General features: G+C 35.5%; 1 protein-coding gene across 9 annotated transcripts; it reads right to left on the reverse strand.

Moving 5' to 3' along the window:
- Window positions 1–26,362, reverse strand: CLDN16 (claudin 16). Of its 9 annotated transcripts, XM_079101010.1 has the most exons (7): window positions 26,262–26,362; window positions 23,192–23,407; window positions 19,454–19,664; window positions 7,038–7,140; window positions 3,428–3,592; window positions 1,358–1,549; window positions 1–826 (listed from the first exon to the last, which is right to left on the reverse strand). In XM_079101010.1, exons 3-7 carry the CDS (start codon window positions 19,565–19,567, stop codon window positions 693–695), a joined length of 708 nt encoding a protein of 235 aa, XP_078957136.1. In that variant the 5' UTR covers window positions 19,568–19,664; window positions 23,192–23,407; window positions 26,262–26,362; the 3' UTR covers window positions 1–692. The 9 variants fall into 9 exon arrangements, with proteins under 9 accessions (XP_078957136.1, XP_078957137.1, XP_078957139.1 ...); XM_079101011.1 differs by lacking the exon at window positions 23,192–23,407 and having other exon boundaries at window positions 26,262–26,352; XM_079101013.1 differs by lacking the exon at window positions 26,262–26,362 and having other exon boundaries at window positions 23,195–23,213.

The raw sequence follows: 26,362 nt of genomic DNA on the forward strand, positions 1-26,362 counted from the left end.
AGTATCTGATTGAACTCCCTGCAGCTATAACCTAATAATTTGGCATTATATAGGCAAAGTTGTACTGATAAAATAATACACTGGTCTCTTATGTTGTTAATGAGGCAGAAAGTCACCTCTGATTCCAGTATTAATTTAGCACTTGCCTTTGACATTGAGAGTATGAAGGAAGAACTTCTTATCTTTAACTCCCAGTGATGGCTGGTATATGAGACGATGCTTCTTTCTGTTTTAGCTAAGTCAGAGCATGTTACACTTTGAAATACAAGCCTGAATTCAGAAAAAAACTTACTCAAATTTATCAAGTAAGTCAGGTTCCCCTTGAAAATATAAAGAAGTGACCCAAAAGACAAAGCTCCTCAGAACTTCCAAAGATTAAAATCTCAATCACTTTTAAAGATTGCTTTCTATTTTATTATCACCATGTGGTCATCTCTGGTAGCAATATAGAAATCAGGAACAAACATTTCCACATTCCAGCAACCTTATCTTAAAATATAGGGAAAGTGTATGGGGAGAGTAGAGAGAGTAACACAAGTGATGGTAGAATCAAAACTTTTGATTAAGCTAGCCATTCATTTAGTTGAATATGAAGTGTAAGTAACTGTTCCAGGATTGAGTCATACTTTTATTAACTTGAACATACTAATTAATTAATTAAATAACACAAACACAGACTGATATGTCCCACTTTACACCCTTGTGTCCACAGCATACATTTTGGCAGTCTCTGTCCGAGGGGCCACATAGGACTTAGTCACAGAAACATCTGCCATTGAATAGGGCTTCCTCAGGGAATAAGGATAGTTTCTCTCAGGCCCAACATCTGTTCGAAAAAGAAAATGCAGAGATAAAGCAGTAAGTGTGATTGGATAAACTTTGGGAAAAGAAATAATAATGTCATTTTATGGTTTTCTCCCCCCCACACACAAAGGAACACGAATATACTTCTTATATGAAATGAAAGGTGAAAATATAAAATTTTTATCCTGAAAGTTATTTTTAAATTTAAAATTAAGCTGAGAAATTTACTTTTTTTCTGATGAAGAAAGGAATTATCTCAGGTTTTATACTGAGATTTTCAGAAACCAAATGTGACACATCAATTTTGTCAATTATTTTGTTGGCTCTCAGTTCACGTCAGTATTGGAGAACATATGCTCTATATTTTTGTGTTTGACTGTGGGCAATAAGGCTTAAGTATTGCAAGTCACTTGTCATTGAATGGTTGGAATTTTTATTGGTAATAGGTAGAAGTGTAAATAAATACTATTATAAATAAATAAGATGTGTTTCCTTTGGGTTGGGAAGGATAATAGTGCAGGCAAGGAAGTATGCTATTTTACTTCATCCTTACCTTTAAAGAGGTATAGGCAGCAGGTCAGGACAGCTCCAGCTAAAAAGCAACCCAGAGACCCAGCCATTCCAAGCCAACAGGACCAACCAAATTTATATTGGATACCAAGGAATATATTGTGTAAAATCAGAGAAGAACGTTCCACATAAACATCAACAGCATACCACACAGAGCCAATGATTCCTGGAGCACCTGAATGAAAGAGAGAATTGTAAGATAATATGGGGCATGTTGCAAGTATGTCATTAAGAGTATTCTATTTTTTCCTGAACCCATGACTGAAGCCATGACAGACACATAGTACCAAATGCCAACTGTTTTTAAAATCATTTATTGTAATGTGTTGGGGTCAAAAACAATAAACTGACATAAACATTGTTTTCATTTTTAAGTAAATCCTTATCTACCACCTCTATACCATATAAGAATAAACAAACATTACTTCCTTTAAGTAAAATTTAATTCCCACAGCTTAGCCTCTGACAATTGTCAGGTTTGAAATGAGGCCTGTCAGGCTTCCCTCATTTTAAAGGTACAAGTTATATGTTGAGGCCTAGGTGCAAGAAAGAAATGTGGCGAGCTGTCAAAGGGTGTTTCTAGAATTTCTAAAACTTGCAGTTTGCCCCTGAGAAGACTTCTACGTCTGTTTAAATCACCATTTCGTTGAATTCGTCTAGTTGACTAATGCAAATAATTTAAGAAGGATCAAATCAAGACTATATAACCTAAAGTAAAGGGTGTGAACAGTCACACCTTTTCTATAATATTGTTACCTCTATGTTAATTTGGAAATATCCTTTTCAAACTTCAAAATAGATAATAGACTTTTAAAAACAGGTGTATAGCGTAGTCATTCTGAATAGTGGTATCAAAGAGTTGTCCCTGGGAATTTTATTTAGTCATACTTCAGTAATTCCTACCGGATTTTTTTTCACTGACTCATTTTTTTTTTTTTTAATGTAGTTTTGCCAGGCATGGTAGGGTACAGTTGTAATTTCAGAGACTAGGAGTCTGAGGCAGGTGGATCACAAGTTCAAGACCATTGCTCAGGCTTGCTCAGGCTTAAACATATGCAATCCTCCTGCCATGATGTCCTAGGTACCTGGGATTAAAGTCACCTGCCACTGTGCCTGGCTGAATATTCACTGTAGCAATTCAGGGCAGGTATTATTGGCCCAGCTTCACCCTGTTTTGCAGCTATGGAAATGAGATGAAGGTGAAGACATATCTCAGCTATCTTTAGTTCCAAAGCCCCCACCCATTCACTACTTCACACTGCCTACTCAGGTTCTCACTTATATTTATTTGCTGAGTTTTTGCTGCTACCATTTAAAATGGTTTTCTCTCTGTAAGGTTTGCCTTCTGGTGTACAATCTTCCTGTAATTTGTTTCTTTCAACTGTATATCTCCTCCCAAACTGCATGAAGACCCCCCAAATACGTTATGTTGTGTTAGAGTACTACACTTTGAATTTGAGCACACATCTAAGTGAAATATCAATTTTGCTGTTTCACTGAACATTATGTTTAAAAAGTATTTGACTTCCTGTTTATTATTTATGCTTGATTTATTAGCTTTCAGAACTCCATTTCTTCATCTGTTCTTTAAGTAAGTTAATAATACAATCTGTTTATTTTTACATATATGATCAAATGGGTTGGCATGTGAAAAAATGTAATGTAGGATTTGACACAATTCAGTTTATTGCATTAAAAAATTGGTGAGGCATAAGGAGAAGGTGGTAACTTGGAATCCAGTTTAGGATTTAACTTTAGGAATAATCACAAAAGAAATTATTCTTAAGAAATAAAGTATTATTTAACTTTTTAACTGGCTAAAAAATAGTTGGGAAACTTTAGCATATCTTAACCTGGAATATTAACAAAAGATTAACTATCTGATTCCAAAGGTAAAGAGCATAAGGCTGGTAGGTATTCCCACTATTCCTTCAGTCGAATAAAGCAAGTTACATTTGACCCTAAAATGAACTGCTCCAGAACAGCACCCTTCTCCTTCACCTCAGGTCCTTGGGTGAGTATCCCTACCCCTGTTGCTAATCCCATCTAGTACCTGCTATTAGTAATGTGGTTCCAGCAACAAAGCAGATGCGCATTTTAATGTACGGCTCATCAGGGAGGAATTTCACGCAGTCAAGACCAAGGAGGAGAGTGACAAATCCAAAACCAGCTAGGATGTCTGCAGTAATCATCAACGCTCGAGTTACCACCAGCTTCACTGGATGACCAGGCATGTGGTTCCAACAGTCAGAGGAAGGTGACATGTTAACTCAGAGAGGTACATAAAAAAACAGACAACCATATACATTGATACAAACCCAATGATAGAAGTCAGATTTGACATTTGCATAAATTTGGAAATGAGTACCCTTAATTTTTTCATAAAATTCATAAATAGTCTGAAATTATTTCCATTATAATTTGTTATGACTTAGATTTGTTGGCATCTTAGCAGATTGCAACCTGGTAGATAGTGGGGACTAAGTCAATGTTTTTCTTTTTGCTTCCTGCTCTGGAGTATTACAGTTGAATGCTGAATTGAAGGTAGACTATCTGTTCTATGGAAGTTATCCAATAAATATTGGATGAATAAATTAATAACTGAACACCATAATTTTCCAAGTTTTCTTGAAGTATTTAAAATAATTGTTAGAATTTTGCATATGATTATAGGATTAAATATTTTAAGACTTCTCTTGCTAATTCAGACTGGTGGGAGCCATGAGCAGATCTTTAGAAAGGAGAATTCATTTCTGCTATTAAATAGAAGACTCTCTCTGGAAGCCAGGTCATGTTCTCTTTCCTTCAGATCATGACACTTCTTGGCCCAAATCCCGTATTAACCCTTTAGTTCTGCATTGTCAAATGAGTTTATTTTAAAGCTACAGTCAATAAGAATGTAGAATAGGAAAGAAAGGCTCCAATAAACAGAAATGGAGCAACCTCCATCATCTTTTGGGAAAATCTCCTAAGCTCCGAATGAGCTTATGCTACATTAACAGTATGTTATGCTACATTAACAGTAGGGAAGTTAGATTACAAAGGGAGAGTTAATTACATGAAGTTGGAACTACAACCATGTTAGTGGCTGACAGACAAGAGTAGCGAAATTTTTTCCTTTCATGGTAGAATAATTTTATTTTATTTTCATAGCGATCTGAGATCTCCTTGTCTTTTAAATATTTTTTTCTCAACAATGAGATAAAATTAGGGCTCATTTAGTTATGTGTTGTTTGCAAGAAATGCAGCCATTTTTCCTTATTTAAAATAGAAAATATCTCTATGACATATCTGAGAGAGGAAGTCAATGAATAAAATCCTCCCTTACCATATTTGTAGGATAATGTACTATATATGCTTTTCTTATTAATATGTACAAATATACATTTGTTCTTAGAATTTAATTTGTAATATCTCCAAAGTTGGCATTATTTAAAAAAAAATAAATGCTCCAAATCTAAGGCTCATTTTTCTAGAAATTGAGGGAGAAGAAAATGTGAAACTGAATAAATTATACTGTTGTTTTTTTCAGCATATCCTCTTTTTTATTTAAATTTGTTTTTATTTTCACAGACTGCACTTTGGTTCATTGTACACAAATGGGGTACATCTTTTCATGTCTGTGGTTGTGCACGATGTAGATTCATACTATTCGGGTAATCATACATGTACATAGGGTAATGATGTCTGTCTCATTCCACCATTTTCTACCCCCACCCCCATTTCCTTCTACATAATCTAAAGTTCCTCCAAACCCTCTTGATTCCAAATGGTATGTACAAGTGGCCTCTCACTCAGTGTTCCAGGCTAAGGAGTACTTTGCAGGGCCTCCTTTAATATCGTCTCACTCTGATTTCGAACCTGGGACTACCGGGGGCCAGCAGCACCATAGGGATGGGGTAGTCTGAACTCTTGCAGACACTCATGGGCTCTGGTTTCCTCTTCCCACCCTTTTCTCCACATGTGGGGTCCCTGTGGAACTCTAAGACTCCTGCCAACAGGATGGCCAATGGTCAGCCTGGTTCCAGGAGGGCAGCCCTACAAGCAAATTGCTCATGCAAGTTGGTGAGGAATTTCTTTGGTATTGAGTGAGACTCGAATATCAGAATAGAGCTAATATGATAATTTTTGCATTGAGGAGCATCTTAAATTACCTTTATTAATAGGAGCTCCCAAAACATCTGGGGTCACACACACCATGGGAAGGCAGTGGGAAGAGTGTTCTACTGTGGTTGTATGAAAATAGCAAAAACTAAAATATAAAATTTTATTTCCTCATAGGAAACATTCAGAGGTAGAGGGTTTAGGTATGTTATTCTTCTAGAATAGATTGTCATTCTTGTTGTCTTTAAACATGTGATAGAATTTTTTTAAAGGATCAGACATGCATATCCTTATTTTTTTTCATAAAATTCAAAAATAGTCTGGGTCTTTATTATTTGAAAATAATAAGTAAGAACAAAAGGAAACATGTGAGATGGAGTAGGCAAAATATTCAAAAGGAACGTTAGTAAACAGAGTTTTTCTCTGTATAGTGGGGCTTACAGTAATTTTATTTTCTTCTTGAATAAATGTACATAGTAGATCTTCAATTTTTGAACCATTTAAGCTTTTGTGTTTCTTCGTAGCTCTGGCATGCACTGAGTGCCCAACATAAATTTCCATTCCTATTCATCAAATTGTGTTTCTTGTAGTAGTACCGGGAGGGTAAAAGGGAAAAATTTTAAAAGACTTTTAAACGAAAAATTAGTAAAAGGTCTTGTGCATTACGTTAAAAATGTTTCAGGGACCTAACTCCTAAATAGCAGGTAAAGAGCTCTAAGTGCTTTTCCTTGGACTGAAATAGCTGTCAGGGGGGAGAAAGTCACATTCCAAGACTTGGCTTCTCATTCATCTTGAGGAAAGAAGTTGCCATGTGGCGCCATCATCCACCATTTGCTTTGAAAGGGACTAAAACCACTTTGCTTAATAACAGAACTGGTATTTCTTGGCACAGTTCAATGTCTTAAATAATGAACAGGGATTGACAGAATCAACAATAAGATTTTGTAATTTAAGAGATATCCTTATTTATAGTAACATGGGCCTTGCTAATACCTAACTAGGATTTTAACTTGAAAGTAAGGAAGATAAAGAAACTGGCTCTAATGTGCTGCCAATAATGTGCCTGGTTCCTGCATTCTCTATGTCTCCCTTTGACTACCTACCTCCTCCTGTCTCTGCCTCTTTATCTCCACCTCTCTCTCAGCAAATCTTGATTAAAATAAATGTAAACTTCCTCTTTGGAAAAAAAAAATCCTAGCTGAAAGACATCTCTGAAATGTTATTCATCTAACTTGTCAATTCTAATCATAGAATCACAGCACAAAAAGAATCATTTCAATTAAAAAAGCATTTACTGCAAGCCTACTGGATATGAGGCACGGAAACAGCAGAGATAATATTTTACACTCAAGGAATTTACAAACATATGGGAAAAGACAAAATGTGCTAAAACATGTTTCAATTCACATTTCAGAAATAAAAGCATTTCTAATAGAAACATCTCCAACTGAACAGGACTTTAATCCAGAACTAGAGAAAGCAAAACAGGTAATGGATACATGAGCCCTATTTCCCATGGCATTCCTTTCTTGGCAAGCAGGACATCAAGGCATACGTACAGGGGTGCTCCGCATATATAGAGTCATACTCATCACAGGTGCGAATCCCATCAAAAGCATTTGTGACACACTCCCACCAGAGGCCTCGGCACTTTGTGCTCACCTGGATATTGGAGAAGACACCATGTGAAATGATGCAGACACACTTCACTTCCACTTCATCAGAGAGAGACCCTGGTGTTGTGTCTGAGAGCAAAGTACTGTGGTTGTGAACATGATCAGAATTTCATTTACAGCAAACAATGCATTTTGGAATATTTTCTCTTAAGTGCTGAGAGTGGAAATCTTTCTGGACCAGGAAATGAATCCACTTCCTGATTCAGGGTGATGTGATGAAATAAGTCATGGCTCAGAGGGACAAAATCAGAATGAAATGTATTCAACTATCTATGACTAGTTCCATCACTGAGTCATGGTTTAACATGGAGAAAATATATTTCACTTCCCTGTGCTGACATTTGCTAATAAAAAAAAAAATCTATACAATCATAGATGATAACTGTTCATGTCTTCTCTCTATTAAGAATAAACATTTTTTTCATTATGAACACTGAGTTTTATGAAGAAAGGTGTTATAATTTTATGAGGTTCATAAATTTAAAATTAGCAAAGAAAGCCAATAGATGAAAAGACACAAATAAATGACTAAAAGACCCAAGTCATTTTCCTCCCTGCTCTACTGACATATTATAAATATTTGAGCTGCAATATGTATATAAACAAACTGAGCATTAATTTCATCCAATTTGACAGCCATAAACCATTTTTAGTTGGAAATGGTGTGCAGATGACCACAAGTTCACTTAGAGCTAGAAGGTACCAGTGCTCTGAATTTTCCCATGCTTTATCCATAAGCTGTGAGTCACAGTAGATATTTTACAATTGTAAACAAGCCAACAGAAAATACTTTCAGGTATTCTTGGCAGAGCTCATGCTTGTGGCACAGAGCTAACATGATTGTTTCTTCAAACTCATTTATGAATTCACGTTACTTAGGAAACCTGGAAATACTAAAGTTTAAGAATTAGCTCAGAAAATGAAAACTTAAAATTTTCCCTAAGAAAGAATAAATAGCAGAGTCAGGTGGGGAAGGACTGTGAAGGAAGGGATGTTAAATTGCTGTGGATAGGAAGGAATGGGACATAAAAAACACTTTACTTTGCAAAAGGAAATCATATTAAGGATCCCATGTACCAGGAAACTCTCAACCCAAGTTCTGCTTTGAAATTCTGTTGTGGGCCAAATCAAAATCTGCTCACAACTCCAACATGATTTTGAATGCGGTATCTCTATCATTGCTTTACTCATAAAATACTTAGAATTGGTATTATGATTATATATTATCTATATTTTGCAGCGGCTACTATTTAAGCACATTATTTGTTCATTTATTCCTTAAAAGACCTCATGAGATATTATTATCGCCTGTTTCATAAATAAGGCCTGGAGACACAGGAATAGTCGATAAAAGGAGGAGAGGCCTTACATATAGCAGTCTGTGTGTGTGGTCTTAAGCATCATGCTGTATTTAAAGCTCTTTTAAAAAAAGAAAACCCAAATCTGTTTCAGGCTAAAGTATTTCAGAATTGGATATTGGAAGATAACTTTGGATGAAATAAGCTCTAACTTGAATCTCATGCCCACAGCTGTTATTCTTCAAAACCTCACTTTGGCTTGCTGTTTCTAAGGTTAAATCTGGAAGTAATGTTCACGATTTTATGGAAGGTTATCTGACAGGGAGAAACACAGAGTCCAAAAATCTAATGCAGAAAATCCATCTGTGAAATCTAACACATTGATTTCTAAAGAAGAATGTGAACATCTAAATTTACATATGCACAAACCTTAAATATAAAAGGACATTTTTAATAACTGTGTTGTAACCTTGGGCAAGATCTTACTTTTTTTTGAATTTCAATCTCCTTACCTGTATAAGGGAGATAATTATATGGTGGTTGTAAGTATTCAAAATCTGTAAATACATACACAATGGAAATTATTTATTCCATAATGTAAAATAGCAGTAAAATACTCAGACCTCTCAGTGACTTACACAGTGGCTGTGCTCAACCTTACAAACAATAATGAAAGTGAGAGAGGTGGATGGAACAGAATGAATGGTGTCCCTCAAAAAGATATGTCCACATCCTAATCCCTAGAACCTATGAATATGATTATTTGAAAAGAAAGATCTTTGCAGATGTAATTAAGAATTTTGAGGCAACGAGATCATCTAGCATTATCCAGGTAGGTTCTAAACTACTGACAACAATCCTTATAAGATACACACAGAGGAGAGACACAGACAGGAGAGAAAGAGGCATCGTGACCGCAGAGGCAAATTGGAGTTATCCAACCAAAAGCACAAGGAATGCCAACAGCCACCTGAAGCTGGAGGAAATGGGAGCAAATTCTCCCCGTGAAGCTTCAGAGACAATGTAGCATTCCCAACACCTATTCCAAACTTCTGGTCACTGAAAGTGTGAGAGAACAAGAGAACGAGATTTTTTTTGTTTTTTGTTTTTTGTTTTTTCACACTAATACACCCAGTTGAGGATCATTTGTTATAGCAGCATGAAGACACCAATACAGTAGACATGGTATGTACTGAACTGTTATACCATAAAAAGAAATCAGATCTCTAGATAGCCTACATTGTCTGAGACCCTACAGTCTCTCAGTTAATAAACACACAGGATCCTGTTTCCTAACTTAAGATACCTCATGTGGACATGAAGCCATTGTTCTATAATCAGACCATTGTCCACAATTTTCTGTCTAATTCATTCACCAAAATATGAATGCTATATATAGTCATTCCTCTTATGTATGATATTATTTAGAAAATGGTCTGACGTGTATGCACACATTCTCATTTGACACTAAGAAGACTATTTCGGTTTTGCCAAAATAATCCAGTAGTGGTGTCAGTTTCAAGGCTATTGATCATTTACCTGCAATGACCATATTTAGAAAAGCAATGAGCTCATTAGAGGAAACAAGGAATCCAATTTCATTAGGTATTAATGCTCAGGGGCACACTATTAAATTGCTTGGTATTCACACTCAGTTAAGGTACGTGAGAATAGTGGCTGTAATTAACTAAACTTCTGTGTTAATATAGCACTTACTGGAGACACCCTTAAAGGTGCCTTTGTACTCAAAATACAAGGTTAAAAGATTATGTGTTATTTATCATATTTGGTAAAGTTCTCCTTATTGTAATGCATAGTCTTCATCTAACATAACCTTCTATTATAAATTCGCTTATTAGGAACTCTCTAAAAGGGAAGCAAATGTTAAGTTCTTGCAAGTTTTAAGACAAGTTTCTTTAAAAGCAGACTGAAGCTTAAATTATTACACTAATCTTTCTGAATAGAGCAAAAAATGCAAAATCTTGACTAGTAATTTTATCCCACAGCATCATTAAAAATAGAGGATATCAAACTTGAGCTTTCTTCTTATAAAATGCAATTTCAATGTACAAATAACATAAAAAACAATGCTAAAATATCGGTATGATGGTGCATGCTGTAATCCCAGGGAGTCGGGAGGCTGAGGCACAAGGATGGTAAGTTCAAAACCAGCCTTAGCAACTTAGTGAGGTCCTAAGCAACTCAGTGAAACTCTGCCTCATAATATTAAAAAAGGGGGACCTGGGGATGCAATTCAGTGGTTAAGCTCCCCTGATTTCAATCTCCATCACCAAAAAATAAAATAAAATGAGAAAAGAAAAATAATGCTTAAAGAATTTGTATGCTATTTCAATGAATATATGTCACTTCTGAAAGTGAGAAGTAAAGACACCAATACACCAATAGGAGCACAAGTCAGTATATCCAAGGGATGACAGTGAAACCAAAGACACAAACATGAAGCCAACACATATTTCTTAATTGCTTGCAGATTGTTAAAAAGGACAACTTTTACCAGGATATTCCAGATTTCCATCATCTTTTGAAAACTTGGTCATGCTGGTGGCCTGAACCACTCAGCTGCACAAAGCAATGATTAGCAAGAGTGGAGAGACTATTTGTTCCCACATAAGTGTGGCTTATGTTCACGGGGCTCCCAAAGTTCCTACAGTCTGCCTCACTCACATGTTGGCTACCTCAGTCCTCAAGGCATTTGAATTTTCCCCTGACGCTATGCACTAATAGTGACCTGTCAGACTTCTACCTAAAATTTTAGTCCCAATTCAAAGACGTCCCATCTTCTTCAAGGCCTTCCATGCTCTCTTTCCCTGGAATTAATCTTTTTCTATCCTGAGTTTCCATGGTAATTTCTCCATATTTATAGAACACTTTCAATATTGCATTATTTTTTGTATGTGCATTTAGTGCAGCTCTATTTTCCAAACTATACTCACTGAACACTTGTTATGTGCCAGTCAACATGCCAAGTAAATGGGATACAGCAACAACTAAGACAAATATGGCTCCTTGCTTCAAGGATCCTATAGTATAACCTTCTTGGTACATAATAGGTTCTTAACAGATGTTTGTTGAAGAATCAAAGCTGTCAATATTTTTCTAATTCACATATATGCATCTTAACTTTCATTTGAACTTTGTAGAAAATGGTCACTGATATAATGTATGTACAATTTTTCCTTCACAAATCCTTTTAATTTTACTAAATAAACTAGAAAATTAAATCTAGGAGCCAAAATAACAGTTACTTAGAAGAGTTTACACTGATTTGGTTTTCTTGGACCCTGTCTGATCTGCTGGCTCTGAAACGTGGTTACTAAGTACCAGGGATGAGCAGGATGTGTTTAGGAAGTCACGTTCATGATGACTCTTCCTAGTTGAGTTATAGTGCCATAATTAGTTCTTTAATCCTGGGATGTCCTGTTCTGAACTCTGTAGCAGTCTCCTTTTAAGACTTCTGTATCCTGTGGAACTGGAGATCATTATGTGAAGTCCTATATGCCAGGCACAGAAAGACAAGTGCTTCATGATTTCAAGCGGCAAGTCCCCTTTCCTTTTCTCACTCATGCATGGAATCTAAAAAGCTGACTCCACAGAAGTTGAGAGTAGAGTGGTTACTACCAGAGGCTGGGAAAAGCAGATGGGAGGGAGGGATGAGGAAAAGTTCATCAGTGGCTACTAAGTTAGATTTCATAGCAGCAAGACGTTCTGGTGTGCTATTGCACACTGGGGTGACTATAGATAAGAACAATGGATCATATGTTTCAAAAATCCAGAAGAAAGAATTTTGAATATTTCACCACAAAGAACTGATAAATGTTTGAGGAGATAGACATATTCAGCCTGATTTAATCATTATACAATGTATGTATGTATCCAAACATCATATCATACCCCATTAACATGTACAATCTTATGCTTTTGAACATCAGTTAAAATATTACTTAAATTTAAATAAAAACAGCTTCTGTATTCTATTTTTCCATTTCTCTTTTCTTATCCCTCTTGAACTATAAACAGCAACACACGATTTTGCCTGCTTTGTCTTTTTGTATATCTTTTCAGACACTCAAAAATACTTGGTGCTTATCTCTTCTGTAGTTACATAGGAGATTTTATGCACACACACATATATATATATAATTATAAATGATAGACAGTGAATATTTATTGTTGGTCGATCGCTATCAAACAAAATTTTTCTTCATCAAAACGCATTTCATTATACATGAATATAGATAAATAATACATATACTAAAAACAAATGTAATGAGTCATTAAGATATAGTATTTTAAAAACTACCTTACTTATGACTAGTGGTACTTGGAGTTTTTATACAACTTTACCCTCCTTTTATTAATACATTTTGACATTTAAGATGTAACTGGCCTTTCAGTACTGACTTAACTATACTTATTAAGATGAAAAGTTTTAATAGTATTTGTATAAATAATGTTTTACCACTAAAAATGGAAATATCTCTAATTTTAATACAAAATAAATTTGAACTTTTAAGCCAGGATTCTGAAATTTTTATTTTTGCATTTTATTTTATAGCTTTTACTATCCCATGGTGCAAAATAACTTAAGAAGACTTATTTAGACTGAGGAAATCAAGACTAAAATAATCATGATAGATACTGTCTTGTATTTATAAGATATGAAAGAAAGTCAGGAGTTTATTGTCAAGAATATGTTTGTGCTAGTTCTGCTTGGATTTTGTGGAATGCTGGCTAAAGGCATAAATGATAAGGAAGAGGATAATTGAAACTTAACTTGCAAAATATAATTTTTGTAGTCTTTGAGGTTGAATGACCTGATTTACATATCTGGATTATCTGAATACTTCAGTTTTATTTATTTATTTGATTTATTTAAGTTGTATACATCAAAATGCTTGGTATGGCATCACAACTTGCAATAATAACTTCCAAGTGACAGAGAGCATAGTTTATGTTGAGTAAATGATCACAGAATATTAATTTCCTTTTCCTTTCCTTTTTAAAGTTTTTTTTTCTCTCTCAAAATCACCAAGTAGAAGAACATTATTATCTAGATAGAATACACTGTTCACTAACCTTATCAGACACCCCAGGGGATTATATTTTTATTCCTACCTTATTAAAAAAGATGAGCCAAATACATATATTGAAAAAAATAGATTGTAGCAAGATATAAGATCTTGTTCTTTTTTCTTAAAGTGGTTGTTTCTCTACAGAGATACTTGTAATTCAGAATTTAATGTGAGATTTCCAAAGATCATCTTATATTATATTTTATTCTTCTATTCATTTTTTCAATAATATGACAAGTTTCAATTGTTTCAGTAATTCATGGGCACAAACACACTATGAGCTTCTATAAGGTGGACATCAGTATTAGGTGCTGTAGGAAATCATGAGCTGAGTAAGAAAATATTTACAGTCTCCAACATCTGCTGGAAAAGTTTGAAATCAATTGGAAAGTAAAACTAGTATATATATATATATTTATATATATAAAATCAGAGCACATACTAGGTATAATAATTTTAATATGTAATTTATGTCTAAAAGAATTATATCATCATTAATGCAAATAGAAATCCCAGGAGAGAACCTGATTATGGAGGGTAAAATAAAATCCAATGTGATCAACCTTCTTTTGAAGTAATAAAATTTTAATCATAGTAGTATTTTGTGTATAACAGTTTCACAGAAAATAATTAGCAAAAAATAAACTTAAAAGGGAATCATCTTGTACAAACACTTTTTCTTTCTGATGACAGAGAAACCAGGAACTTTGTGAAGGAAGTATTTTTCTATTTCGGGGTAAATTATTAATAATTACATGCCTTATAATATGGTTAGCATATTAATAATAATTCTTTATTCCCATTGTTAAATGTGAATATTTGATTGACAATCGTTGCTATTGGACTCTGTGATCTGTAGTATTACCCTGGTTATAATAAAGAAACAGCTAAAAATGTCAAGATGGGCACAAAATTTCTTCAAGAGGACCAATAGGAAAAATAGGACTAGAACTTAAATCTCATCTTTCTCTGTTCAGTGAATATTGTACAAAATGTCATCTCCTCCTGCAGAACAAAAACAAAACAACAAACTGCAAATCAATCATAATATGGCCCACATGTATTGGCTAATTGTATTTTCCTGGTGCTGTGATAAATGCTTTAGATACACAAGCTTCCTTAATCCTCATGAGCAATTTATGATGTGTATTATTATTTTTCCCTTTACAGAAGAGGAAATCTGGTTTGCAGCAATTTAAAAATCACAGAGTATTACCTGGAAAGGTGGGATTTAACCTCAGTTCCCGCTGATGTCATGTCTAACCCTGCATTCTTACCCACTGTAAAGAACTGTGTTCCTCAAGCCCAGGTGTTCACCAACAGATGAATAGATAAAGAAAATGTAGTATATATATATCACAATGAAGTTTCATTCAGCTATAAAGAAAAATGAAATTATGACATTTGCAGAAAAATGGATGGAACTAGAAACCATCAAGTTAAGGGAATTAAGTCAAGTTGAGAAGGTTAAGGGTTGTGTTTTCTTATATCTGTGGAAGTTAGAGAGAATAAAGGAAAACCAAGGTGGAGGTAGATCTCCTGAAAACCAAGGGGAGATCAATAGAGAAATAGGACCAAGGGATGGAAGGTAGGCAGGGAGTGGGGAAGTGATATTGGCCAAATTACACTGCTATATTGTGTTTGTGTACAAGTATGTAACAACAAATCCCATCAATATGTACAACTATAATGCGCCAATTAAATGTAGGGAAAAAAATCACATACAGAAAAAAAAAAAGAATTGTATTCCTGTCTCCAAGTGTTATATGATAAACTTTCCCAGAAAAAAGTGGACAGGCTCCAGAAATATTTCTCATGATGATTTTGGTATTGCAACCAATTTCCCCCACGTATGCTATAGTGAGTGATTCGACCACCCTTCCATGGTCACCAAGTGGTAAGGTGGATTCAACATTGAAACCTCACTCTTTATCAACTCTTTCCGCAGGCTGTCAATTTTCAATCTCACAATTTGAGCTCTCTAGAGTTTCTCATATCTTTACCTATCTTTTAGTGCCCGTGGCCACTATAGTTCAGACCATCTTTATTTTCCTCTTGGTCTGTGGCAAAAGTTTCCTCCATAGTCTCCTCATATTTCACTTTTCTCCTTCCAGTCATTTCTCACAAGTAAAAGTATGATTGGGGTCTCTAAAATACACCTACATGTTTGCTTACAGGGAAACACCCTTGTCTGTGGAATAAAATCTATATTTTACATGATACATACAGTCCTTGATGACCCAGACCCTGTATTTTCCTTTCCACATTAGAAACCTTACCATTCTGAAATATGTACAATCACAAACATACAGTGCTTTTGTATCTGGATCTCTGTGCATACAGTTTGTTTTGATTAGAACACTCTTCTACTTCTTCTGGCACATTCACTTGGTTTTCAAGTCCTGGTTTAGATATTTTTTCTTCTGAGCAGAGTTCACTGATATTTCAAGACCAAGTGAGTGAGCTGTCCACTCAGGGTTGTTCATTATCGCAGGACTTGCCACACCATGCTGTAACTATCCGTTCGCCTGTCTTTGTCCTTCACTACACGGGGTGTAACCTAAGGATGTTCCAAGTCCCTTAATTTTGTCCCTGTTACAGCGCCAATTATATGGCAGAAGTTAATGAGTATTTGTGGAATGAGAGACTGTAGAGAGTGGTAGAGAAAGGGGGGATTAAGAGATAGAAGAGAAAGGGATAGAAGGATAACAGAAAGGAGGAGAGAATGAGGAACAGAAAGTGGAAGGAAGGAGAAAGGGTAAAGGAAAGAAGAGGAAGAGGTTAAAGGAAGAGAAAGAAAGGAAAGAAGAAAGGGAGGAAGGAAAAAATTTTAAAGGGCAGAAAAGAGGAAAAAAAAAATATGATTGGAAGAAGGGTGTGAGGAGCAAGAGCAAAACAGAATATTCCCATTAGGCTCTTAAAGGAAGTGTCTAGGAAGTTCTGGAACCAGTTGTCCAGTGACTGGCCATCTCTCTGGGGTTGCAGACAGAGTCGGGAGTCCTGATGTTAAAGACAGTAAAGACCAAAGGGAACCCTAGGAACAACTGAGTTTAACTTTACAATTAAGGAAAATGAGCAGCAGTGAACTGCACACAGGAGCTGCAGAGAAGAGCTCATCACAGCAGAAGACAGTTAATGCGGGTTAAGATGTGAACACAGTTTTGAAAAATCTCAGGCACAAGTTCTCTTCACCACATTGGTCTTCCCAGAAACAGAATTGAATCAAGAACTGTAAGAGCAGAATATTAGCTTAGGGCCTTGGATCCCTGATTTGGAACTGTGCACAGCATACTCCTGGGTGCTTTTTTTTTTTTTTTTTTTTTTTTTTAATTGTTCTAACATTTAATACAAAGAACTTCACTCTTCAAGGTAGGTATACTGTAGTAAGACCAAAGAATATTTCAGCTCTTTCCTGCCCCTTGCTTCATGTTGCTCATCTTAATCCCCTAACAAGCCTTAGCTTTTCCTCACTTTGTATTTTTGCCACATTGTCCTCTCATCTAGAAGGCCCCTGCTGCCATTTCTACCTTTTGAAATCCTTTGCATCTTTGAGAGCCCTTGCTCAAAACCTCTTCTTTGAGACCCTAATAGGAAATAATGCACTATCATATCTATTCTAGTAGTACTTTGTTCATTTCTTTCTCAAAATATGAATTAACTTATGTCTTTTATTATAGTTCAGTGTCCTTTTTTCCCATCTTCAATGTACACTGCGGGAAGGCAAGACCTCATTCTTGCTTTTCTTTGCCTTCCATAGTAGGATCAGCCCAGTAACTTTCATATGACATGCTTTATATATTTGTAAGTTGATTTGAACCATAAAACCCATTTTCTAACTCTCATGCTTATATCATCTTAAAATATTCACAAAACTATAAATCTCTAATACTTCTCTTCACATTGTCATGGGTATGCTTCTTTTCTTCCTTAACATTTTTACTGTGTTCACTTTTGTCTAACAGTTGCTCAAAGTGAGCTGTTAGTATGGACCAACTGTGCTATGTAAAGGAGAGAGAGTGGTGTAATTGAGTCAGTAAGAATCAAAACTTTCCAATTTGTGGGTAAAATCATTATTTTGTATCCTGGCCCATTGAAGGAATGGTTATTATGACAGATTCCTTCAAAAATATTGACAAGAGATTATTGAAAGAGAAGGGGGTATCCCTTGGAACAGGGTTCTTCTTTTCATATGGAGACGTTTTTATCTTTCATTTATGGTAAGAGAGAGCTATGAAATACTAACTCTTGTCCAAGGTTAGTGAGGATTTACTCGAGGTGAATGACCTGGACTGCTTATTTTATTCATTTTAATTAGGTGTGTTCTTGTACAAGGAAGATGGTAAATTGGTTGGATGTTCTGAAATGAAAGGAAGAAGGCCTTTAAAAGCCAGGACTTCCGATCTTTCTCTGACAAGTCTTGACTCTTACCCTTCCTGGAACTCTATTTCTTAATAAGTAAAGTTAGAAATTCTGTCACCTTAAGCAGAAAGTCTTTCAAATTGTTTCATAAAATACTTTATGTCTTCGGATGTGATTTTGTGTATTTTAAAATCATTTTGTAAAATATTGTAAGTGTGCTCAAGTCCAGCGTATTTCTCTATTGATCACTTCCTATTGGCACTCTGGATAATAGCAAACTAATGGCAGCAGAATGTTTTATCTGCACTTTTCCCCAAGTACTGTATAAAGGCCTTTTATTTTTCATTTGCTGCCAGGTAAAATATATCACTGGACTCGCTTTAAAGGAGACATCCTTTATGGTAGTTCAATTCTATCACCTTTTTTAGAAATATAATTTTCTAGCACTAAGGAATTATTTATAACACCACTGGTTTTGAAATGTCATGTAGATGTCAGAGGAAAATTAAAAGCAAGAACAAATAAACAGCAAAAATAATGCATGCCCAAATCGAAAGATAATTACTTTCCATTTCTAACTACAACTTGAGAGTCTAATAAATAAAATTAGAAGAAAAAAACATACAAACTTGCTCTCTAGTATCTTTCCTAAATTTTGTAGAGGTGACAGTACAGCATTTGTTAGAATAAATTGTTCCCTTCAGGATGTACATAAAAGGGCAAATTGTGTCGCTGTAGATTCTTTGAGTTCCTGATACATGGTTTATTTTTCTTACCCACACTTTCCTAAAGCTTACTAATGAATAGCTGCTGATGCCAAAGATTAGGCTTTTGCTCAGTTCTACCATTCTCAGATTCCTATGGCCATAGGAAATACTTTTGAACTTCGAATAATACTTTTTTTTTTAGCTTCTTCAGTGAGAAAAATAAAATCCTCAAATGTGAACTTACTCATCTCTTGCACAACAGTCAGTTCTCATTTTTAAGAAATGATGTTTTCTAAGTCCCCTGTGAAAAACTCTCCTTCAGAATGTTTTATGCTGCTTGGAAATTCATTAAAATAACATTTTCCTATTGTCTACGAATTGGGTAGGTTTTATAAGCCTTGAGTTAGATTACTTGATGTCTTAGATTATTAGCACTTTAGAAAATCTATCAAGTTCTCTTAATGCTGTCATCAAAACTAACAAAAAGGCTGTTACTAGAACATTGTTCAGTTTGGTGTAAGTAGCAGTGGAAGAGGTGAATTTCTGGAGGACTCTGTCAGGAATTATGGAATTATACTTTATTGATTTTCACCTTATGAAAAATAGGGATTATGTAGTTACTTCATCTGTAAAATGGGATGACGGCTATTTCTAACTTGAAGATTAGCGTGAGGATTAAATGAGCTAATAGTGTAAAGATTTAATAAGTCAGAATGCAGCCCATGGTGGCTATCTTTGCTATTATTAATCCTAGGCAGCGTACTGAGGTTACATATGGTAAAGGGCCTGGGAGGAAATATAGAGTGGGGGTCAAAAAAAAAAAAACTGTGCAGACTTCTTACCTCCAGGGAGTCATCAGCATTCACCATCCAACAGTCTGTCCAGGTGGCCACAATCAAAAACCCAGTGGAGAAAAAGGCAAAGAAACAGGCGACGTACTGAAGAAGATCCCTCATGGTGGTGAATAGCCTGTGCAGAAGGGACACATGGGCAGGTGCCAGCTCTGGGCCTACTCAGGCAGCTGGAATGCTATTGGCCTTCTGCTTCTGGTACCTGCAGAGAGAAAATGCAGGTCTTTTACTTTTCTTCACACCCCACTGCAGGTGCCTTTAAGTTTCAGTAAGAATAATACAAACAGGCTGTAACCGACAGAGGGGTCCTGGAGGGCATTAGCCGAAGCAACTGGCCTCCAATCACAAGCCAGGTCAGAAAAAGGACTGTGTACATTTTGGGAGTGGGAGAGAGGGAGTCTGGTAACATTCCTGCCCAGACTGCGATGATGCAAAATGATGATCACCAGAGGCCTGTTCCAGTACCAAGATGGAGGAAAGGAGGCAAGTCCCACCCCATGCTGGAGTCTGTAAACTGATCTTTCTCAGGACCTTCAGGGAATGTGAGTTATTCTCCTCCCCTTCAGAAGAAGGCTGCACAGGTGACCAAGTGCTATTTTATAGTTAGGACTATTTTAATACTCGCTGACTCCCTTAGACAGGACACAGGTGAAATTATGCTAAACAAGTGCTTGCTCAAGGGAGTTTGCATTCCAAAGTGTTGGACAGAAAAGCCCCATGAAAGATTTCTAGCACCCAGGTAGCAAGCAAAGAAATGATCCTAACCTTTTAGCATCAGAAACTGGGAACAAAATGTGCATATGAAACACTTAAATTTTCAGTTGTCATATAATATTTATGCATATTTATGGGGTATAGTGTGAGTTATTTCCAGATGTTTTGTCAATTAAAGGGAACAAAAAGCACACACATGTGAAAGAAACAAAACAGAAAGTAAAATAAAACATAAAACAATTTTTTTTTCAAAATACAATCAATCTACAGAAAACGAAAATGCAAAATGTTTTATGATGCTTCCTTAATAACAAAATATGCTCTTCTTAAGGGGTATGTGTGCGCGCGCGAGTGTGTGTGTATTTTCAATGGTTTATTGTTGTCTTGATTTTCAAACCTATTAGTGAAGTTTTTCTAAAAGATTTGTAGACATGATATAATTTAATCTTCCTAAGCATCTTATGAAGAAGGTATTAATCCTTCCATTTTACAGAAACTGCATCCCCAAAGCTCTCTGTCTATAAAGCTTCAGAGCAACGATTTTACTCCCAGAGCTGTCTGGATTAAAGTATTCATTTATAAATTATTACAGTCATTACAGAAAACAGTATGAGCTTCCTCAAAAAACTAAAAATAGAACTATATATTCCAGTGAGCTCAAAACTGGGTATATTTCCAGGGGAAATTAAATCAGTATGTTGAAGAGGTATCTACACTCTCTTATCTATTGGAGCTGCACTCACCAGAGCCAAGAAATGGAAACACATGTCTGCCAGCTGATGAATGGATAAGATGTAGTACTTGTACACAAAGAAATACTAATCTGCCGTAAAATCACAAAATCTTGTCATTTGCAGCAACATGGACAAAACCAGAGACCATTGTGTTAAGTGAAATAAACTAAAGACAAGTACCCCATGATCTCACTTCACATGTTTTAATGGAATCTAAAAGAGGTTGATCTTGAAGAAGTATAAAGTAGAATGGTGGTTACTAGGGACTGGGGGATGTAGAAGAGGGTTAGGGAGAGTTTTGATAATAAGTACAAACTTACAGATGGTAGGAAGAAGTTCTAGTATTCGTTTGCACAATAGGGTGGCTATAGTTGACAATATATTATGTCTTTCCAAAGAGCTAGCAGAGAGGGTTTGGAATGTCCCTTTGATGTGATGACGTTTAAAATGACCACTACTTTTCCTCTTTGTGGTTTAATATATAATGCTGTTGTACTATGTGTGTCTTCATTGATTTTTATTAATTCTATTCTTTCATCAAATGTATTTGACTTTTCTCTCATTCAGGCTTTCGCTCACTTTCCATATCTTTTTGAGGTTAATAATTTGTTTGATATGCAGAATTGTGGTAAAGTTACTCTTTTAAAGGTTAGGGAATAAATTCTGATTTAGAAATACTGAAAAATATCAGACTTTTTTTCCCCTCTCAAATATCTTAGTCAAATCATATATTTAAAATCTGTTCTTGTATTAATTGAGGTCACAAAATAAGGCATCATCATATTCAGTGTTTATAAATGAAAGTTATGTGTTTTTAGAAAATTAGTAGCAGAAAAACTTTTTTATTTTATAATACTCATTAAAAGATTATCTAGCAAATTTTAAAAAAGAAAAATATCTGATAATAATAGCTAAGTGGTAAACGTTATCATGGTCAAGAATTTCCTATATTATTACATTTTCCCCATGGACTAATGTTGAAAAATGTGTCTAATGAAAAGTAAAAAAAAAAAAAAAAAAAAAAAAAAAAAAACTGTATTAGGAAAATTATTTCTCTTAAAACAAGGTTTTGATAATGGAAGAGGCAACTGGAGTTTTACCTACACTCAAGTGGGTAGACTTATATGGGTATAAAAACCACTAGTGATTTTAAAATACTTAAAAGATCACATATCATCATTTATTTTCATCAGTTAGACTTCTCTATACTGAAATGACATTTTGAGTCATAATACTAAAATTCATATTTCATATGGTTCTTAGTGTAAGAGAAAACAAGGAAGGGGGAGAGAATTAAAGGAAGAAAAAGAAGGAAGGACAGAGGAAAGGCTTCCACAGAGGTCATTACTCAAGAATCAGTGGCTGAGATAATTATTTTAGTAACAACTCACAAAGGAATTACCTTTTATTCACCACTTAATGGTTTGGTTATATTGCTTAAGCTAAGAGACTAAAAAGCTAAAATCAGTATTGATTTTTAAAAATCCTCAAGAATATACTAAAATAATAAACTTTTGTGACTAATCTTTGTTATTCCCAACTTTAATTCATTTTATTCGTATGACACAATTTAAAATTAAATGTAAAATCTAGATTAAAAGCTATATTTAGGAGACTAATAGTTGTCATAAATAAGGATATAAATGTTAACAGTAGTGATCACTAATTTTTGAAGTGTATTACAGATGCCTTTTTAAAAAATTTTTTTAGTGGTTGATGGACCTTTCTTTTATTAATTAATTAATTAATTAATTTATTTATTTATTTATTTATTTATATGTGGTGCTGAGAGTCAAACCCAGGGTTTCACACATGCCAGGCAAGAGCTCTACCACTGAGGCACAACCCCAGCCCCTACAGATGCCATTTTTAGTGCATTTTAGTTATACATAATAGTGAGGTTCATTTGGACATATGAGTATAAAATAGTTTTCTCTCTTTCCATCCCCAGTGCTATCCTTCTCTCTCCCCTCCTCCTGATCCCCTTCCTGTACTCTCTTGTTCTTTCATTTATGTATTTTAATTAGTGCATTATAATTATATATAAAATCAGAATTCATTGTGATACATTCCTACATGCACATAGCATAATTCTGTCAACTTTATTTACCTGTTCTTCCCCTTTCCCTCTTTCCTCCTTTCCCCTTGGTCCCCTGCTTCTCCTCTAATGCTCTTCCTTCTATTTTTATTAGATCCCTTTTCTTACTCCTTTCTTCTAACTTTGTCATATGAAAGAAAACATTAGACTCTTGACTAGCTGAGTCTGGTTTATTTCACTTACCACGATTTTCTCCTGTTCAATCCATTTATTAACAAGTGACATGGTTTCATTCTTCTTTTTGGCGGAATAGAACTCCATTGTGTATAAATTCCACGATTTCTTTATCCATTTGTCTATTGATAGGGCCACTTAGGCAGGTTCCATGACAAGCTATTGTGGACTGTGCTGCTGTAAACATTTGTAAGCATGTATCATTGTAGTATGCTGATTTGAGTTCTTTTGGATAAAAAAAAAAAAAAAAGAAGATAAAGAAGTTTCTTTAATTTTTTTTTTTTTTTAATTTGCATTGCTGGGGGACAAACTCAAGGACTTACACATGCTAGGTAAGCTCTCTACCACTGTGCTACATCCCCAGACTAACATACCTTTTGTTTTATTTTACTTAAGAGTTGGAAGAAATCATTCTTAGTTTTTTAAGTGCTCATTCAAAGAATATAATCACCTATGAAAGGCACCTATGGCACACACCTGGTGTTCGATGAGTCACAAGTAAATCTTTCCTTATGCCCTAAAATTTGAAATGTTCATGCTCTATTGATCTGATGGAGCAAACCAGTTCCAAAAACACATGCCCATTACAGGAAAGTCCTGGATTTGGCTGCTAAACACCCCAGGGCAGAGGTTCTTAAGCTTGAGTGAACACTGGAATCTCCAAAGCCACTTGTTATAAATACAGACCAGGGAGTTCCAGACCCAGAGATTTGGATTCAGGAAATTGGGAGTGGTGGCCAGGATTTCATGTTTTACATATACTTGGTATAAACATCTTCTGAGATAGATGTTCATGTTTGAGACTAATTCAGAAAAAGAAAAAAAAGAAAACAGAAAAATCAGCTACTACTTTTCAGTTATATACTATAGATCACAAATAAAACTGTAGGAAAGGTGATATCAGAATTGCAATTAAATATCAACATTTCTCCTATTACCAATAGCAGGTCACAGAAACAAGTATCAGAGCCTAATTGAGAGAAGTAATGAAGGGGGAAAAGCCCTGAGCATTCTCTCATGCAAGCACACACACACACACACACACGTGTGCGTGTGTGTTTCTGGAATTTAGAGATTCTTCCACAAGAAAGGTCTAGACTACAATTTACATATAGTATTCTCAGCATTTACTAGACATTGTGGTTGGAAGTGGGTGATTATTGAGATGACAACAGAACAGCTCCTGAAATGAATGTAACTGCTTTTAGACAATAATACAAGATGGCCATACTTAAAGGTTAATTTCTGTGGGTGAAGATAAAATATTAAAGAAGATGTCAAAGTGAAGCCATGCAAACTGACAGACTAGCAAAGACATATGGGTAGGAAATGAGTACTTGTAAGGAAAAGGCAATGTGCGGGGAACTGTAAAGCTGAAGGGTGCCAATGCAGAATAAATCACTCACTCTTCAGTCTGGAAAAATCTCTGCTGCCTCTGCTATGTTCTAGATTTAAATATTTAGTTTTATCAACTCAATCACAGATTAGTTCCTTTTTATACAGCACACATTTATGGGTGGCCTATTCTGTATACTATTCTAGGCCCTGGGGACACTGAGAAAATAAAAGGTGGAAGGCCTAGAACTCATCCTTAAGTTTACTCTCCAGTGAGTGGACCAGAGCTAGGCACTGAGAGGAGGAGAAGAACTCCATCCACCATAGCACCACTCCCAATCAGTACATTGCCACATTCATTGGAAATATGCAGAGATTCTCAACTTGTTATAAACACAGAGTACAATTATCACTATGTGTGTGGCTCAATAGGGTTTACAAAATATTTACAAATGCACAATCTCTTCTAAGCTTCATGAAGACAGAAGTCTTTGTTTGGTTCACCAGTGCATCCCACGTGCTTAAAATTCTGCCTGGCACATGGTATGCTCTCAAAAGACACATATTAAATTTAACTTGATCCTCATAGTTCCCACATTTGACAGAAGAAGAAGCATATTGGGTTCTCTCTGACACATCCAGAGTCCCCACATGCATCTTAGGCTGGCAGAAATGGCATGATAATCTTTGCAACTTCAGAGCTGTATGTTCTGCAAGATCCCTAAAACAAGTGTTTCAGTCAATTCACTGAGTTTCCACTCTCCCAGTGTTTGCAGGCCTCCTGGCTGAGGTGTTAGAGCCACCTGTTGATCTGGTGAGTGAAGCCCTCAGCCTACCACCTTGGCTGTTAGTCTGTGAAAGGAAGTCATTGTAGAACTAGAAATGCTGCAATTGTCCTTTTGGTCTGCAGGTGGAAGCAGCCTTGCATTTTCAGTTGAGAAAAACAGCAGGATATTTTTGTGTTAAATCTGTTGTTCCTGCTAGTCTCGCAAAATGTTCCTTCTATATTCATTATGATAATGTAAGTTCTTAGAGTAAACTAACTTATATCCCATCTTATGAATAATCTTCTCTCTCCTTTGAAATGCCCACTGATCATTGGCAAACTCTGCACAGGAAAATCAGTTGCCATTGTCAAAGTCCATGCTGGCTATAACTAATGGCAAAATAAATCATTGGTTAAAAGTTTGGACCTCAGTCAGACAGATCTGAGTTCAAACTAAGCCTATTAATATCTGTCAGATCTTGAGCAAGCTTCTTAATATTCCTGAGGCTGCTTCCTTGTTGATAAAGTGGGAATTATGAACTTTGTCTCATAAAATGACGGTGAAAAATAACTAACATTTGTAAAAGTTTAATACAGTTCATAAAACATAATAAAAATCAATAAATTATAGCTCTTATGATTTTTATATCACAGCCTTGCTCTTGTACATGTGTAGCACAAACACACACACACACACACACACACACATTTGCATAGGTATTTGTGTATATGCATCTCTACCTGTATTTATTTAAAACATATTAGATACAGCTGCATTCCAGCTATGTAGCTCTCTATACTCTTTTGCAGGCTAATTTCCTTATAGCCTCTCCTCCATCCTGTGAGCCTCTGAGCAACGCACCTACTGTAAAGTTTGCCCATTAGATTTCGTAGGCCAGAGATGTACCGTAGTTCACTATATCTCTCCAGGCCCAGGGGACAAATACAAGCCTTAAAGTGAGGTACAAGAATCCCTACCTCCTCCTCCATGGAGAAAGGGAAATGGTGGTCCACATATACCATACAACTCTATCTAAAGATTCTCTCCCAATCTTTAATGCCTTTCTTGGAGTTTACTT

The sequence above is a fragment of the Sciurus vulgaris genome, assembly GCF_902686455.1.
Source record: "Sciurus vulgaris genome assembly, chromosome: 10".
In the NCBI taxonomy this organism is placed as follows: Eukaryota; Metazoa; Chordata; class Mammalia; order Rodentia; family Sciuridae; genus Sciurus; species Sciurus vulgaris.

What these genes read in the sequence shown, in the direction of transcription:
- CLDN16 (XM_079101010.1), bottom strand. Translation starts at nt 19,567, where the DNA reads ATGAGGGATCTTCTTCAGTACGTCGCCTGTTTCTTTGCCTTTTTCTCC. An exon ending in ATGCTGATGACTCCCTGGAG is followed by an intron (nt 7,141 to 19,453) that starts GTAAGAAGTCTG and finishes TCCAATATCCAG; the next exon opens with GTGAGCACAAAGTGCCGAGG. An exon ending in AACCACATTACTAATAGCAG is followed by an intron (nt 1,550 to 3,427) that starts GTACTAGATGGG and finishes TCTTTCATTCAG; the next exon opens with GTGCTCCAGGAATCATTGGC.